The sequence below is a fragment of the Macaca nemestrina genome, chromosome 13 (assembly GCF_043159975.1).
Source record: "Macaca nemestrina isolate mMacNem1 chromosome 13, mMacNem.hap1, whole genome shotgun sequence".
NCBI lineage: Eukaryota > Metazoa > Chordata > Mammalia > Primates > Cercopithecidae > Macaca > Macaca nemestrina.
The window spans coordinates 102,480,277-102,494,894 of NC_092137.1; the positions used below are offsets into that span (position 1 = coordinate 102,480,277).

At 48.0% G+C, this 14,618-nt stretch overlaps 1 protein-coding gene across 2 annotated transcripts; it reads right to left on the minus strand.

Annotated features, from left to right (window-relative positions):
* Nucleotides 1–6,766: 6,766 nt before the first annotated feature.
* LOC105496016 (CD8 subunit alpha) lies at nt 6,767–14,520 on the minus strand. Of its 2 annotated transcripts, XM_011766038.3 has the most exons (7): nt 14,037–14,520; nt 13,309–13,573; nt 12,867–13,220; nt 12,178–12,288; nt 11,866–11,976; nt 11,066–11,096; nt 6,767–8,212 (listed from the first exon to the last, which is right to left on the minus strand). In XM_011766038.3, exons 2-7 carry the CDS (start codon nt 13,478–13,480, stop codon nt 8,161–8,163), a joined length of 831 nt encoding a protein of 276 aa, XP_011764340.2. In that variant the 5' UTR covers nt 13,481–13,573; nt 14,037–14,520; the 3' UTR covers nt 6,767–8,160. The 2 variants fall into 2 exon arrangements, with proteins under 2 accessions (XP_011764340.2, XP_011764341.2); XM_011766039.3 differs by lacking the exon at nt 13,309–13,573.
* Between the last annotated feature and the right edge of the window lie 98 nt (nt 14,521–14,618).

Below are 14,618 nucleotides of genomic sequence, written 5' to 3' on the forward strand. Positions count from 1 at the left end.
TGTTTTAATGTTTCCAAGCTTCTGCCCCCTCTAGCCCCTCCTGTGCACAGTGGGGACCCTGCCCTATGTACTGACCAGAGTGGCAGTGAGTGCATGGCTGGTAAAGTGGAGCCCGGAAACAGCTCGATGAACAGGCTGCTGGAGGGACTGGAACTTGTGCTGTCAGCATTACCAGGGAAGACCAGAAACTGAATTGCCTTGTCTTCTATGGCAGGCCAAGGTTGTAGAGACCAAGCATTTATCTGTACTGCTTTTGTATATTTTTTAAGAGAAATGGTGTTACCTGAGATTTTAGGATGTTTCTTACCTATGGAAACCCTTGTGGTCCCACCGAGTCAGGTTGGAGCTAGTGGCCCAGGTAATAGAAGAAGAGGCCTGGCAGGCCAGTCCAAGCTCTCACCACCTTTCCCTCCAGCATTTGGGCTCCTCAGGACTCAAAAAGTGTGGTCCATGGACCAGCAGCATCAGCATCACCTGGGAGCCTGTGAGAAATGCAGAATCTCAGGCCTCAGCTCAACCCTGCTGAACCAAAATCGGCATGGTCATGAGAAAACGGGCTTCCCTTACAAGGAGTGTCCTGGATGCTTCCTGTTTCAGGAAGTATCCTCCCTCTCAAATGTGGCGGGTCAAGATCACACCTACTGAACAGAATTTCCCTTGAGGACTAAGGGCAAATCTGTTAGCCATCAAGAAAATTTATATTTAGTGTGCTTTGAACTCTAGTTATTGAAAAAATCAGTGTTTCTTTAAGCATCTAGGTAATTGAGGGAGTGCTGTATTTGCAGTATGGTAAAATGCATTCATTTTCTACCCCCTCCACCAAAACAGGGAAGGTGAGCATCAAAGATGAAAAACAATTTTGGTAATGACAAAATAAGGACTAAAAATGCATCTTTAAACAAAACAGCTTGATGCTTCTCACCCCCCAGCAGAGAAACTTGATAATAAACAATATCCCAGCAGAAGACAGCCTTTCTTAACTTTCCTTTTTCCTTAGCATCCAGTAAGAAGCTTAACCACATAACCCTGTGTACACAAAATTTAGAATTCTGAAACATTTTACAAAACAATAGTGCTACAAATGTGTGATGTGCTATTTTATTTTTAATGCTCCCCAAGACTAATTTGATTTCGTGACCTGCTAATGAGGCAGTTTTTTTGTTGTTGTTTTTGGTTTTTAATAAAGTATACTTTTTTTTTATAAAGTATATTATACTTTAAGTTCTAGGGTACGTGTGCACAACATGCAGGTTTGTTACATATGTATACTTGTGCCATGTTGGTGTGCTGCACCCATTAACTCGTCAGCACCCATCAACTCGTCATTTACATCAGGTATAACTCCCAGTGCCATCCCTCCCCGCTCCCTCCTCCCCATAATAGGCCCTGGTGTGTGATGTTCCCCTTCCAGAGTCCAAGTGATCTCATTGTTCAATTCCCACCTATGAGTGAGAACATGCGGTGTTTGGTTTTCTGTTCTTGCGATAGTTTGCTCAGAATGATGGTTTCCAGCTGCATCCATGTTCCTACAAAGGACACGAACTCATCCTTTTTTATGGCTGCATAGTATTCCATGGTGTGTATGTGCCACATTTTCTTAATCCAGTCTGTCACTGATGGACATTTGGGTTGATTCCAAGTCTTTGCTATTGTGAATAGTGCCGCAATAAACATATGTGTGCATGTGTCTTTCTTTATAGCAGCATGATTTATAATCCTTTGGGTATATACCCAGTAATGGGATGGCTGGGTCATATGGTATTTCTAGTTCTAGATCCTTGAGGAATCGTCATACTGTTTTCCACAATGGTTGAACCAACAGTGTAAAAGTGTTGCTATTTATGAGCCAGCTTTTAAAACCTTGCGTGATGGGACAGTGATGCAGTGGTCCACTTATCCACCATACTTCTTTGAAATCTGTCAATATATCTATGATAGAAAGTACTTAAAAACAACAGCAACAAAAAACACTTTCCTTGTAGCAGTAGGGTATTTCGTATCCTTGTGTGAGCCTTCTATGCTAGCAAATGTGGCAATACATCTCAATGTTAGAAGGCTTGTATAATCCAGAACTACTAATTACTGAGCTCGCGTGTGTCAGGCAATGTTGCATTTATTTAGCTATACTTCCTTTCAGCTTAGAAAAGTACAAAGTGCTTCATGCTAAACATTGGCATGTAGAATCCTTTAATAAAAAGACATGTATTTTAGCATGTGGTATGACGTCTTAGCAGTCACTCATCTAACAGATTTTTAAAATTCCACTCTGCTGGGCACTGAGATGAAAGCCTACAATCTGCTGGAAAATACAGAAAAGTAGAGCCAAGGTCCTGTAATGAGGTTAATAACAAGAGGGTGCTGGAAAAGAAAGGAGAGCTGTAATCGTTTTGTGTTTTTAAGGCCCACTCTAGCTATAATGGGAAGAAGGGTAGTTGGGGAGGGGACAAGGCCAGAGCCAGGGAGGACAGTAGGTAATTAAGGTCAATGTGAGTATTTATTGAGTATTGGTCTCGGGTACTCTTGGAGGTCTCGGATAGAGTGGTGAACCAGGCAGACTTGTTCTCTAAGTGAGAATCAAGGTCATGAAGGAAATACAGGAAGGCAATGTGCTCCTCACACAGTGCTCTGAACCTCCCATTATTTAGAGAAGCAGTATTAGGTTCTTGTCTCAAGTGATAGTGGGCTTCCTTGCTCTAGCATTTTAACTGTATTCCCACTTCTCTCTATTATCTATGTTTTCTAGAAGGGTGAATTTCTAACTTTGCCAGTCTCTATATCGGGCTCCTACACTGTGTGAGTTGTGTAAAATTCTCCCAAATTCCACTTGGGGCTGGCCTTTTTACTCTCTTTAAAGACATTTAGTGGCTGGTCATGGTGGCTCATGCCTGTAATCCCAGCACTTTGGGAGGCTGAGGTAGGGGGATCACTTGAAGTCAGGAGTTCGAGACTAGCCTGGCCAACATGGCGAAACCCTATCTCTACTGAAAAATACAAAACTTAGCTGGGCACAGTGGTGTGCACCTGTAGTCCCAGCTACTTGGGACTGGGACTGAGGCAGGAGAATTGCATGAACCCGGGAGGTGGACGTTGCAGTGAGCTGAAATTGGGCTACTGCACTCCAGCCTGGGCAACAGAGCAAGACTCTGTCTCAAAATAAATAAATAAATAAATAAACAGTAAATAAATAGGACGTTTAGCCACCACGCAAGTGTTGGATCCATTCAAATGAAGGATTCTGGTGTGTCATTTCCCCTCTGAAGTAAAAATATTTCTTAGAAGACATGTCCTCAGCATTCAAGACTAAGCTCTCCCCTTCAGAACAGATTAGAAAAGCATTTTAGGTTTTCTTTCATTCTTAAGTACAAGACTATGTTGCCTTTAGTTATTTCAGATATTTCGGATTAGTGAGCTAATCTGCCCTAAAGAGGAATTTCACGGGAAATTATTAAATTGTCTTGAAAACTTTCAAGGATGACTCAGGAAATGTGGGGCTGAGGGCCTCTGTCCTTCCTAGGTTGTGCTGTTAGGACTAGGCTTAGTGGCAGGTGTGGAGTAGGTAGCATGGGGTTTGTATGGTGGCTTCATGACCATCAGGGTCCCAGACTCCTTTCTGCTCCATGGCCTTAACATACGACCTCAAATTTACCCTTGTCTAATCCTAGCTGTGTTCTAGGCAGGAAGGAAGAGGAAAGTGGGTGGGGAAAGAGCGAACTTCCCCGTTGAGAGAGCCCCTCTAGGAGGCCTTCCTGAAAGTCCCATGTGGCAACTTACTCACTGTGTATGGCTGCAGGGTTGTCTGGGAAATGTGGTCTTTTAGGTGGCCGCATTACCACCTTTTCAGATTCTAATTGTGTGGTCTTGGGCAAGTGATAGAAACTTCCTACACTTTTGCTTCCTCAACTGCAAAGTAGAATGATAGTAGTTCCTATATCATAGTTTCGATGAGACCTAAATGAGATACTGACCTATGGTGAATGTTGAATAAACTCGTAGTTTTATTAAGTCAATAAAACATAAATGACATTTGCAGACCATGGTCAGCTAAGGGGGAACAGAAAAGGGGGAAATAGTAACTGGCACTCAGAAGTGAGATGTGTCTGAAGGGATGGAGGGGCCTTCAGTAGGTGCCGAGATGGCAAAATGGTACAGCACACTTCTTTTCCTCCTCTGCCCTTCCTCAGCTGCCCAGAGGATGACAGAGCTCCCTTGTGGAATGAATGGCCACAGCCATCAACAGCAGAAGTCAGGTGGTGGCACTCAGGATTCAAGGCTGAGGGGAATGTCAAATGACACAGTGCTGTCAGGGGCTGAGTCTATCTGGGACGGAGGTTTCCTGAGATGTTGCCCTGCCGTGCACTGGGTGCTGAGATCCTGGGGTATATGTAATAACATATATATCGATCAGAAAGGGCTACTGTTTACCCTTTTGGGGAAAGAATAGAAATGAGAAGAATCAGACTCAAGTAGCTGCATTCAGAGTATAATCAATACGACACCGGTTTAGAAAAATTCAGTGCAAGTTCATTTTTTCAGCATATATTTATTATTTGCTTACCATGTTCCATGAGCTGTTCTAGGCAACTGAGAAAACATGTATAAACTCATGTACTTCAAGGTAGGGACTATTATTAGTTCCATTTTATAAGTGGGGAAACTGAGGGATCAAGACATTAAGTCGCTTGCCAGAGAACTCATAGTTAATAAGTAGCAGAGCCAGGAGGCTGGTTTATTTTGGTTTTGTTTGAGACGGTTGTGCTCCATCGCGCCGGCTGAAGTGCGGTGGCACAGTCTTGGCTCACTGAAGCCTCAAACGTCTGGGCTCAAGAGATCCTCCTGAGTAGCTGAGACGACAGGTGTGCACCACCATACCTGGCTAATTTTTTTGTATTTTTTGTAGAGATGGGGTTTCACCATGTTTCCCAGGCTGGTCTCGAACTCTTGGACTCGGTCGATCTGCCTGTTGTGGCCTCCCAAAGTGCTGGGATTACAGACCTGAGCCGCTGTGCCCGGTGTTAGGAGGCTGGTTTGGAGCCTCTGCATTTAACCACTATGCTACTGAGGCCTCTTTTAGTTCCCTTTGGTGGAGAAATGCTGCTCAACCCTGCTTTTAGGAGCAGCTTAAGTGGGGCTGCCCCCAGGTATTTATAAAATTGTGTGCAGAGAAGTATTTGCACACAGACCCAGGACAGGAATGGGGGCAGCTTCTGGCTGACAGAAAAGGGAGATTTCTCCCCAACCCACTTGGATAAAGATTCATGGGGAATTTTCTAAGGTAGAGTGGGCTCTCTTAAAACCAACTGAAAGCTGGAGAAGGAAAATGACAGATTTCTCTCTGGCTTTTCTCTTCCACGAATAGGATATGTTTTTATTAAATGAATGAATGTTAAATGAACTACACTGAGGCTGGATTCCAGCAGCTGATACCAAGTTTACAGCATAACAGAGGAGTCACTTCTCTCCTTTGTGTTTTTCAGGGTCAAAAAAAAAACCTGTTATGGGCATCTTCCACATACATGGTAAGAGGGTTTGTAGAACCAATGTCTCAGGCTAGCAATTGGCAAATGAAACATTGTTGCACCGGAGGCTGGCAGCTCTGAACTGTGGGTGCTCCTTCTGCATGTGTAGAATGAACAGGTTGGAGGTCTGTGGTTGTCAGTGATTCCTAAGCCTGAATTCACAGCCCACCATGAGCGTGCTTTAGGCCTGCATGGCTTGCAGATTTGTTTTCTGTTTTCTTCCCGGTCCAGAGGGCCAGCTCTAATGAATGGATGTTCCTATATTGATATTTTTAATGTCCAAATTATTGTTTACCATTTTACTTGTGGCAAGTGAAATCCTGGTTGTTTTGAGGGTATAAAAAATAGTAAGTATTTGGCCCTTTCCGGAGCCTCCGAAGCGTGGCCCCTCCACCACTCACCACCACCAACTTTGAGCTCAAGGTTGAAGAGGAAATGCTGATTGTGGCAGAAATGCCCTTTTCCTGTTTTTGCCCTGGCACAGATTCTTTGACATTCATTGGTGCTCCGGGGTCAACTTCACAAGTTTCTCCCATGAGAAGGGGAGCGACGTGTTGTGAGATGCTCATCCTTCCCCAGAGAATCCGGAGATAGCCTAGAGCCCAGGCCCTGCTTCCACAGGAGGCCTCAAAACCTGGCACCTGCCCTGACTGGGCCCTCAGTATGCCGGGCACCTCCTGGCTCTGATCAGCTGGGCTCAGGGAGGAGCGACATGGGGAATTTGTCTCATGGGTAATATCTCAGCTTTCTCTTCTGCTTTAACAGACACAGGCTACTTCACTTAGGGAACGGAAAGCCACTCTTGCTTTCTGTTCTCTAAAAGTATCTTGGTTTTAAAACTTACAACAGACTTCTGGAGGGCTGATTACATGGGTGTGTTTGCTTTATGATGTCATTGAGCTGTACATTTACAACTTAAGCAATTTTCAGTACGTATATTTTACCTGAACAACAAGACGACTTTGTGATGTATCATGAAAGGAGCATCGTCTCATCTGTTACCAAGAAAGAACAAAAGGAAGAAGGGTGATGCAGGATGAAGCTAATCTATTTTGATTGATGTGAAAATGGCAGGCTCAGGTGAAGGTGAGGACTGATTCAATAATTTTAGGTCTTTATCCTAAAGAAACAAAGATATATGCAACATTTTAGTAGTGTTATAGTAGGAAAAGTTTGGAAACAACTAAATACCAGGTAATAGTTAAATAAATGATGGCACAACCAAAATAGGATGCTATTTATCCATTAAAGAGGATACTACAAATGTTTATTCATTAAAGCCACTTATAACAACATAGTACAATCCCATTTTAAAAAGAAAGACATATTTTACACGTATGCATAGAAAATAATCAGGAAGAAAGTATACCATATTAACAGATTATTTCTAAGGTGAAGAATTATGAGTGGTTCTTACTTCCTTATCTACTTAAGTTTTTTCTCTCCAGTGGGCAGGCATTGCTTGTACCATACTGTATGCAAGGAAGCGCGTGTTTGGGACAGCAGTTTGGGCTCTCAGCCTCCTTAAGAGAGTCAGGTCTGCCTCATCCCCGTATCTGCTAGTTGAGCAGAGGCCAGGGCTGTGCGAGCGGCTCTCCAACAATTGTCTTGACAAAGTATAAAAAGTCATTAGTGATCCCAGGAGCATGTTTGTATCTCAAATTCAGAGATTCAAGAGGGCCTTAGTTTAACCTCACTGATGCTCAAATTCTATTTGTAAAGGAGTGGCCTCTCCTCTTTCAGCGGCCCCTCTGCAATGCAAGGGCTGGGAGAGCAATTCCGCCTCCATGTACAGGTTTCACAGAGATTTTCTTTAGAGACAGAGGGATTAGATTTCAAGGGTTAAGCTCACCGCTTCATTTTATTTTAGGTCTACAGAATTTTAGACTTGATTATATTAAAAAAAAGAGTCTGATGTTTACATTATATAACTATAGATTTCAAGGGTTAAGCTCACCCCTTCATTTTATTTTAGGTCTACAGAATTTTAGACTTGATTATATTAAAAAGAGTCTGATGTTTACATTATATAACTATACATTATATAACTCTGCCAAAGGCAGAGTTCATTACCTCCTCGAGACTCTGGGCACAATATCCCAGGTATCAAGAAGTACTTGTTCCCTTGCAGTTGGAGACTCAAGCAACTCGCCCTGAGACAGGGTCCTTGGAAAGAAAGACCTGAATGGTGTGGAGGAAAGAGCCCTGAGCTGGGAGATAAGGTCCCTCCAGCTACTGCTCCAACCCTGACTCGCTGTGTGCCTTTGATCAAGCTGTCTCTGGGCTTTAGCCTCCCGCTTTGTAAAATGGGTGGGGAAGAGGTTGAGATAGCACAGGTGCCTCCAGCTCTGTCAGCATGATTCTGAGAACTCTGCGGGTAGCTCTGACTTGCCCCTTTCCACACCCTACCCCGATGTGTGCACAACAGTATTGTGACCCTTGCGGTGTACTGTAGATTTTACCTAGTTTTGTTTCCCGTCAAACACAGAAAGAAAAAGTAATCTTTCCCACCCCACCCCCACTAAAATAATAATCATGAGAATGAATACATAGGGAGGAAGACTGGAAAAAACGAAAGGGAAGGACTTGCTCCCTCAAAAGGAAGGATCTCAGTTTGAAGTAACGTAGTGGCTGTCGCACAGGGTTAGACGTATCTGTCCGAAAGGCTGGGCTTGCCTCCCGATTTGACCACAGGCCTGAAAGAAAGGAAAGCGACCATCATTGTAGCGAGAACCCCATCAGTGCAGCTTCCATCCAGCCATGTCCAGCCTCCCAATCCCCCAGCCTTTGAAAAGTCTGAGAACCTGCTCCTGGGGCACCAGCATGGGATTGGCTGAATGACCTCAGCACAGCACCCCTGCTAAATGCCTTACTTGCGGCATCTCATGTAATCCTCACCGCAGCCTTAAGGGTGGGCGCTGAGCTTGAGAAGTTAAACTTGCCCAAGGTCACACATCTAGGTGGTGGTTGAGCCAGGATTAAACGGAGTTAGTGTAGCTTCCTGGAGCCCTTGTCAAGGTCTCCACAGAGGTGTGAGAGTGAGACTGATAACCAAAGTCATTAGCTGACCTGATTCTCAGCCCTGGAGGATCACAGGGAGAGAGGAGGATGTGAGCAAATCACCATCATCAGCCAAATGATGTTACGCTAAAAACGTGTTAGTGGCCGGGTGCGGTGGCTCAAGCCTGTAATCCCAGCACTTTGGGAGGCCAAGGCGGGCGGATCACGAGGTCAAGAGATCGAGACCATCCTGGTCAACATGGTGAAACCCCATCTCTATTAAAAATATAAAAATTAGCTGGGTGTGGTGGCGGGTGCATGTAGTCCCAGTTTACTCAGGAGGCTAAGGCAGGAGAATCACTTGAACCCAGGAGGCAGAGGTTGCAGTGAGCCAAGATCACACCATTGCACTCCAGCCTGGGCAACAGAGCCAGACGCCATCTCAAAAAAAAAAAAAAAAAAGAAAGAAAGAAAAAAAAAGTGTGAATTCAGCACCAGGCTAGCACCTCGTAGACATGCTAATTCATCATGAGTGTCATGTCTGCACTCTCAGCCCTCTAAAATCTCTCTGTTGAAGCGGAGCGGCCCACCATCATCACTGAGTATATTAACTCAGGTGTTGGAATTCCCCAGATGTGTTTAATCTGTATAGCTTTGTATTTTAAGGCAGAACTTTATTCTCAGTTATTCATCTCAAAATCAGAGTTTTGGGAAAAGGGATGATTCTCCTACAAAAGTTCCCAAGTGTACCCTGAATAATTAAAATGCTAAAACTTTTCTCCTTTTTTTTTTTTTTTTTTTTTTTTGAGATGGAATCTTGCTGTTACCCAGGCTGGAGTGCAGTGGTACGATCTCAGCTCACTGCAACCTCTGCCTCCTGGGTTCAAGAGATTCTCCTGCCTCAGCCTCCTGAGTAGCTTGGATTATAGGTATGCACCACAATACCCGGCTGATTTTTAAAGAGTCTTTATCCCCTTAGCATATCACCTATAACATATGCATTGGAAATTCATTGCTTTTTTTTTTTTTTTTTTTTTTTTTTTTTTTGAGACGGAGTCTTGCTCTGTCACCCAGGCTGGAGTGCAGTGGCCAGATCTCAGCTCACTGCAAGCTCCGCCTCCCGGGTTTACGCCGTTCTCCTGCCTCAGCCTCCCGAGTAGCTGGGACTACAGGCGCCCGCCACCTCGCCCGGCTAGTTTTTTTTGTATTTTTTAGTAGAGACGGGGTTTCACCGTGTTAGCCGGGATCGTCTCTCGATCTCCTGGCCTCGTGATCCGCCCGTCTCGGCCTCCCAAAGTGCTGGGATTACAGGCTTGAGCCACCGCGCCCGGCCGAAATTCATTGCATTTTTATTGGTAAAAATAACAATGTGTAAAGTCCTGAATTTGGATTTCCTCAGAAAAATGTAAAGGCGTATAAAATGCAAACTCCAGGTATAAAATGTAAAATATTTCATCTACTGAATAGAACTGGTGTACATATTCGGTTATCCTTAACACTTCAGCCTGCAACCATGGGGAAGGTGTCTGAGCTTTGGATGGAAGTTGCAGCTCCCCGGCAGTATGACCTTGGACAAATCACTAAATGTTCTAAGCCTCAGTTTCCTTATTTGTACAATGCAGGTAATCGTGACTACTTTAAAGGTTGTTATAAAACTTTAAAAAAGTCTATCTATAAAGCAAGTAACATGCATTAGAGGCTTTCATCAAATGGTTATTATTATTGATAATCTGAGTTTAATTGTGCCTTTGCCACTTTACTAATCCCTGAGCCATGAGATGGGGCAAGGTTGCTGTGAGGATTAAGAGAGATGGGGTGTATTACCCCTATCACAGGTCTGACTAGAGCAGGAACTTGTTAGATGCTACCACAGGGATGCCTCAGCCAACGGGTGGAGAGGAGGTTTATAACAATGAGTGTGTGTGTGTGTTTTAATCATTTCAGAATGATCATGGGCTGAAACTGGATGGGGCACTCACTTGAGCTGCCAGGGAGCTAATTGTCCCTGCATCTCATTCCCCTTTTTTCTACTCCAGTCCTTGACAGCAAAACAAGGTCCTACATGACACAGAGAAATTAGGAAGCAAAGCCATTATTTTTTTGGTTCAGCTGATAAAAGATTGGCTCTCCCTCAAAAAACTAGACCAGCCAAGTAGAAAAAAAAAAAAGATTTTCTTAAGAAAACAACAAAACCCAGATGGAATAATCACAATAAAGAGGAGGTCAGGTCCTCCAAGGAGCTCGGATGAATTGGGGGAATCCCTCAGGTATTTTTTTTTTTTTTTAAGTGCCAGGCCAAATAAGATGGAGATTTACTGGAGTCACACTGTGTGGACACCAGCCTAACCTGGGCCTACTTTTTCTCAAGGATGCAGGCCAGATGCCAGCCTTGGCCTCTCTTTGCTCAGAAACTACCTGACTCCCTGCCCCAGGACTCCACGGCCATGACCTCTCTCTGGGAAAAGTTGTTACTATTTGCTACTGGGGAAACCAGGAGCCCACCCCAGGGCTGGCCAAGGTGAGCAGGCTGAGCGTTCCAAGAGACTCACCTGGGACATTTGCAAACACGTCTTCGGTTCCCTGGATAAGGAAAAAGAAGGGAAAAAGTGAGTGCCCCCATCCACCAATAGTCCCCAAAGACAGTGTTTTTGTTTTGTTTTGTTGTTGTTGTTGTTGTTGCTGCTGCTGTTTTTTGGTTTTACAAAAAATCATTTCAGAACGATCATGGGCTGAAATTGGATGAGGCAAATAGGCAATGGCCCCTACGAATTCTCCTTCCTTTCCCCTATTTCTTTGAGGATTATAACTCTTGAGAGCCGGGTAAGGGCTTCTTACCCATCCTTCGTCTCAAGCATCCATTTTTTTAAAATTGCAACTACAGACGCGGACGGAAGCAGGGAGCCTGTAGACCTGACCCGGTACCTCCCTTGCATGGGACCCAAAGCAGAGTAGGCGGTTCGCGGGAAGAGGGCCAAGGATGAACCTCAAACTGGTCGTGGTTTTGACTTAACCCCCCTGGGCACTTGACCCAGGGGCACAGCGGCCCCCTCCTGGCGGGCGTTTGTAGTGTGTGCCGACATGTGCGCGCGCTGCGGGCTTCGCTGACCGAACACACCCGCTGCAGCGGCTCTGGGAACAGGGCTTTGTCTCCCAAAACCTCTCTGAGAGCGCAAGGAGCGGGAAGGGCTTTCGCGCATTCTATCTCCAGGAAAGAAGTGCCTGTACCTGCGGGGCAGCTCGGGAGTCCCAGAAATCTCAACCCCACACCCCGCAAGGTCCGCCTGGAGCTAGCAGCGCCAAAGGCAGGAGCAGAGCCGTCTCCTCCCGGCCGCGATTCCTCGGGACTTACTGTGGTTGCAGTAAAGGGTGATGACCAGTGACAGGAGAAGGACCCCGCAGGCCCCGGCCAAGGGCGCCCAGATGTAGATATCACAGGCGAAGTCCAGCCCTCTTGTGTTCACTGACGACACCAAAGACGCCGACATTTAGGAGCGGGCCCGGGACCTCTCAACCGCCCCACCATCCCAGGCACGTCTCTCCACCTCAGGACTCGGTTTCCCACCACTTGGATAGCCCTTGACCTACAGTATCAGGGCTCCCCTTGGCATGGGCTCTCCCCGCGGTCCGTGCCGCCCCCACCCCGAGCCCCCGCACGCCTCACCTGAGCCCCCCGCCGCTGGCCGGCACGCCTCTGGGCGCAGGGACAGGGGCTGCGACGCGGTGGTGGGCGCCGGTGTGGGTGGTCGCGGCGCTGGCGTAGTGGTGGGCTTCGCTGCAGGGGCAACAGAGCGTGGTTGGGGGCCAGTCTGGGATTATGGACGCGCCCCCGCCCCGGCCCCAGCCTCGCGCGCCTTTCCCCACGGGAACACCTCCCCCCGGTTTTCCTGGGAGAAGGGATGGCAGAGGAGACGGGATGGGTACCCCGGAATGCGCGCGGACCCCTGTGCTCGGGCCTTGGCTTAGCCAAGCGCACGCGGCGCCCGGCCCGAGCGTAGGAGCCCGCTCCCCTGCACCTGTCCTCTCTCCCGGGCAACCAGCAACCCTGGAGCGCGGGTTGATTGCTGTCCGCATTTTACCCACGAACAAACGGAGGCGTAGAGAATTTAAGTCATTTGCCCAAAACCACACAAGCATCCGAACTCGAGCCCAGATCGGCCGGACGTAAAACACTATTCCTAGTCCCTACTCAGCCGCACGTTAGCCTCAGTTTGCTGTGTCTGTGAAATGGGAACAATATCTAAGTCTCTTCCAGGTGCCCTAAGAGGCTTGAAAGCAGGACCTGTGTGTGGAAAACAGGTTGAGGTGAACCCCAAGCCCCACGCGGAGAGGTGCCGCACCCCGCGCCCGGACCTGGCAGGAAGACCGGCACGAAGTGGCTGAAGTACATGATGGAGTTGCTCAAGGCCGAGCAGAAATAGTAGCCCTCGTTCTCTTGGCGGAAGTCACGTAGGGTGAGGACGAAGGTGTCCCCCAACCTCTTGCCCGAGAACCGCTGGGTGTCCAGCCCCTCCGCCGCCTTGGGCTTGTTTTGGGAGAGGTATAGGAGGAAGGTGGGGCGGGCGGCGGTGCCGCGCGGCTGGAAGAGCCACGAGCAGCCCGACGTCGGGTTGGACAGCAGCACCTGGCACTTCAGCTCCACCGTCTCTCCCAGGTTCCAGGTCCGACCCAGCGGCGACACTCGGAACTGGTTTGGCCTGGCGGCGTCTGCAGGCAGCAGGAAGCGAGGCTGAGCCCCGAGTCCCGCGCCCCCCGCCCACCCCATCCCCTGCCTTTCCGGGGGTCGCAAACTCACGGAGCAGCAAGACCAGCGGCAGGAGCAAGGCGGTCACGGGTGGGGCCATGACGCGCTCCCCAGGACGCGGCTCGGCTCGAAGCTCGGGCGCCACGGGAGGCGCGCGGGAGCCGGTGGGGAGCGGAGGGGGGGAAGTTGCGCCCTTCGGCCGGCCTGGAGCCTGATTTCGCATTTGGAGGATGTGATGTCACCCGAAGCCCCCGCCGAGGAAAGTCACCCTCCTTTTCGCGGTTGTCGCCTTCCAGCCCGGTGAGGAGGCTGGAGCCTGTGAATGGGGCCGTCGAGGCAGCCTGGTCAGGCAACTGGGGGCAGCTGAAAACTGCAGGTTCGGGGATGAGGAAAAGGGCTTGGAAATAGTCCCTGGAAATGGTTGTGTTAGGAGAGTGACAGAGTGGGTGAAGGGAGATCAAAGATTTCAAGAAGTGAGGGCGAGAGTCGGCAGGAAAGGAGGGGAGTGTCCCTTCCTTTGCCTTCACTAAAGGCGTCTCTTATACTGTCACCCTTTTTGTTGGCAAAATGGGCACTGAGGGCTGAAAAGGAAGAGGAGCTAGCCACCTGCCCGCTTCTCAGGAACTCGCGCAGAGCAGCCCCAGTGTTCACCGAGGAAGGGCCCTCTCCCTTCCCCCAGGAAATTTCCATGAGGGCGGCAGCAGCCGAAGCTTTGGGTGGCGGTGTCAGTGCGCTGCTGACCTCATCCTTCCGGCCTTTCATCCAGCGGCTAAACTCACCAAACAGTCGCATCTCTTCTTGGAGTCTTTGCAACAGCCCCCACACTAGTCTCTCTCCTGACCAGTCCTCCAGCCACGTTGTTATAAAAATTATTATTCTCATAAAGGGGATCTAACAGCGTCACTCCTGCAGCCTCCCATGGCCTGCATTGCTGGATGGAAACTCAACCCTCAGCTTGGTTGACCAGCCCTTGGGTGCTGGCTCCTCCCAGCCTCCTCACAGCCCCCTGCCCTGCCTTTCCCAAACACCTGCAGCTGCAGCTGCAGCTTCACAGGCTTGAGGTTATTCAACCCCTGCGCTCTGTGCTTTCACGCCCTTGCACTTGCTGTAGATCTGCCTGGAATGCTGGTCTGTGAAAGTCCTGGAGGCAGCTCCTGTGCAGTCTCATTTGGACCTCATTTCTTTCACCCCCAGCTCTGGGCGCTCGGCGGGGAGGTGTGGGTGAGGGTGGGTGAATGCTTGGGTAGAGGCAGTTTTCTCTCTTCTGTCCCTAGCACACATGTGTCCCCTTCCTTTCTGTTTTCTTTCTTTCTTTCTTTCTTTCTTTCTTTCTTTCTTTCTTTCTTTCTTTCTTTCTTTCT

What these genes read in the sequence shown, in the direction of transcription:
- LOC105496016 (XM_011766038.3), bottom strand. Translation starts at nt 13,480, where the DNA reads ATGCGAAATCAGGCTCCAGGCCGGCCGAAGGGCGCAACTTCCCCCCCT. An exon ending in CACCCTTTACTGCAACCACA is followed by an intron (nt 11,097 to 11,865) that starts GTAAGTCCCGAG and finishes TTCCTTATCCAG; the next exon opens with GGAACCGAAGACGTGTTTGC. An exon ending in CGTGTTTGCAAATGTCCCAG is followed by an intron (nt 8,213 to 11,065) that starts GTGAGTCTCTTG and finishes CCTTTCTTTCAG; the next exon opens with GCCTGTGGTCAAATCGGGAG.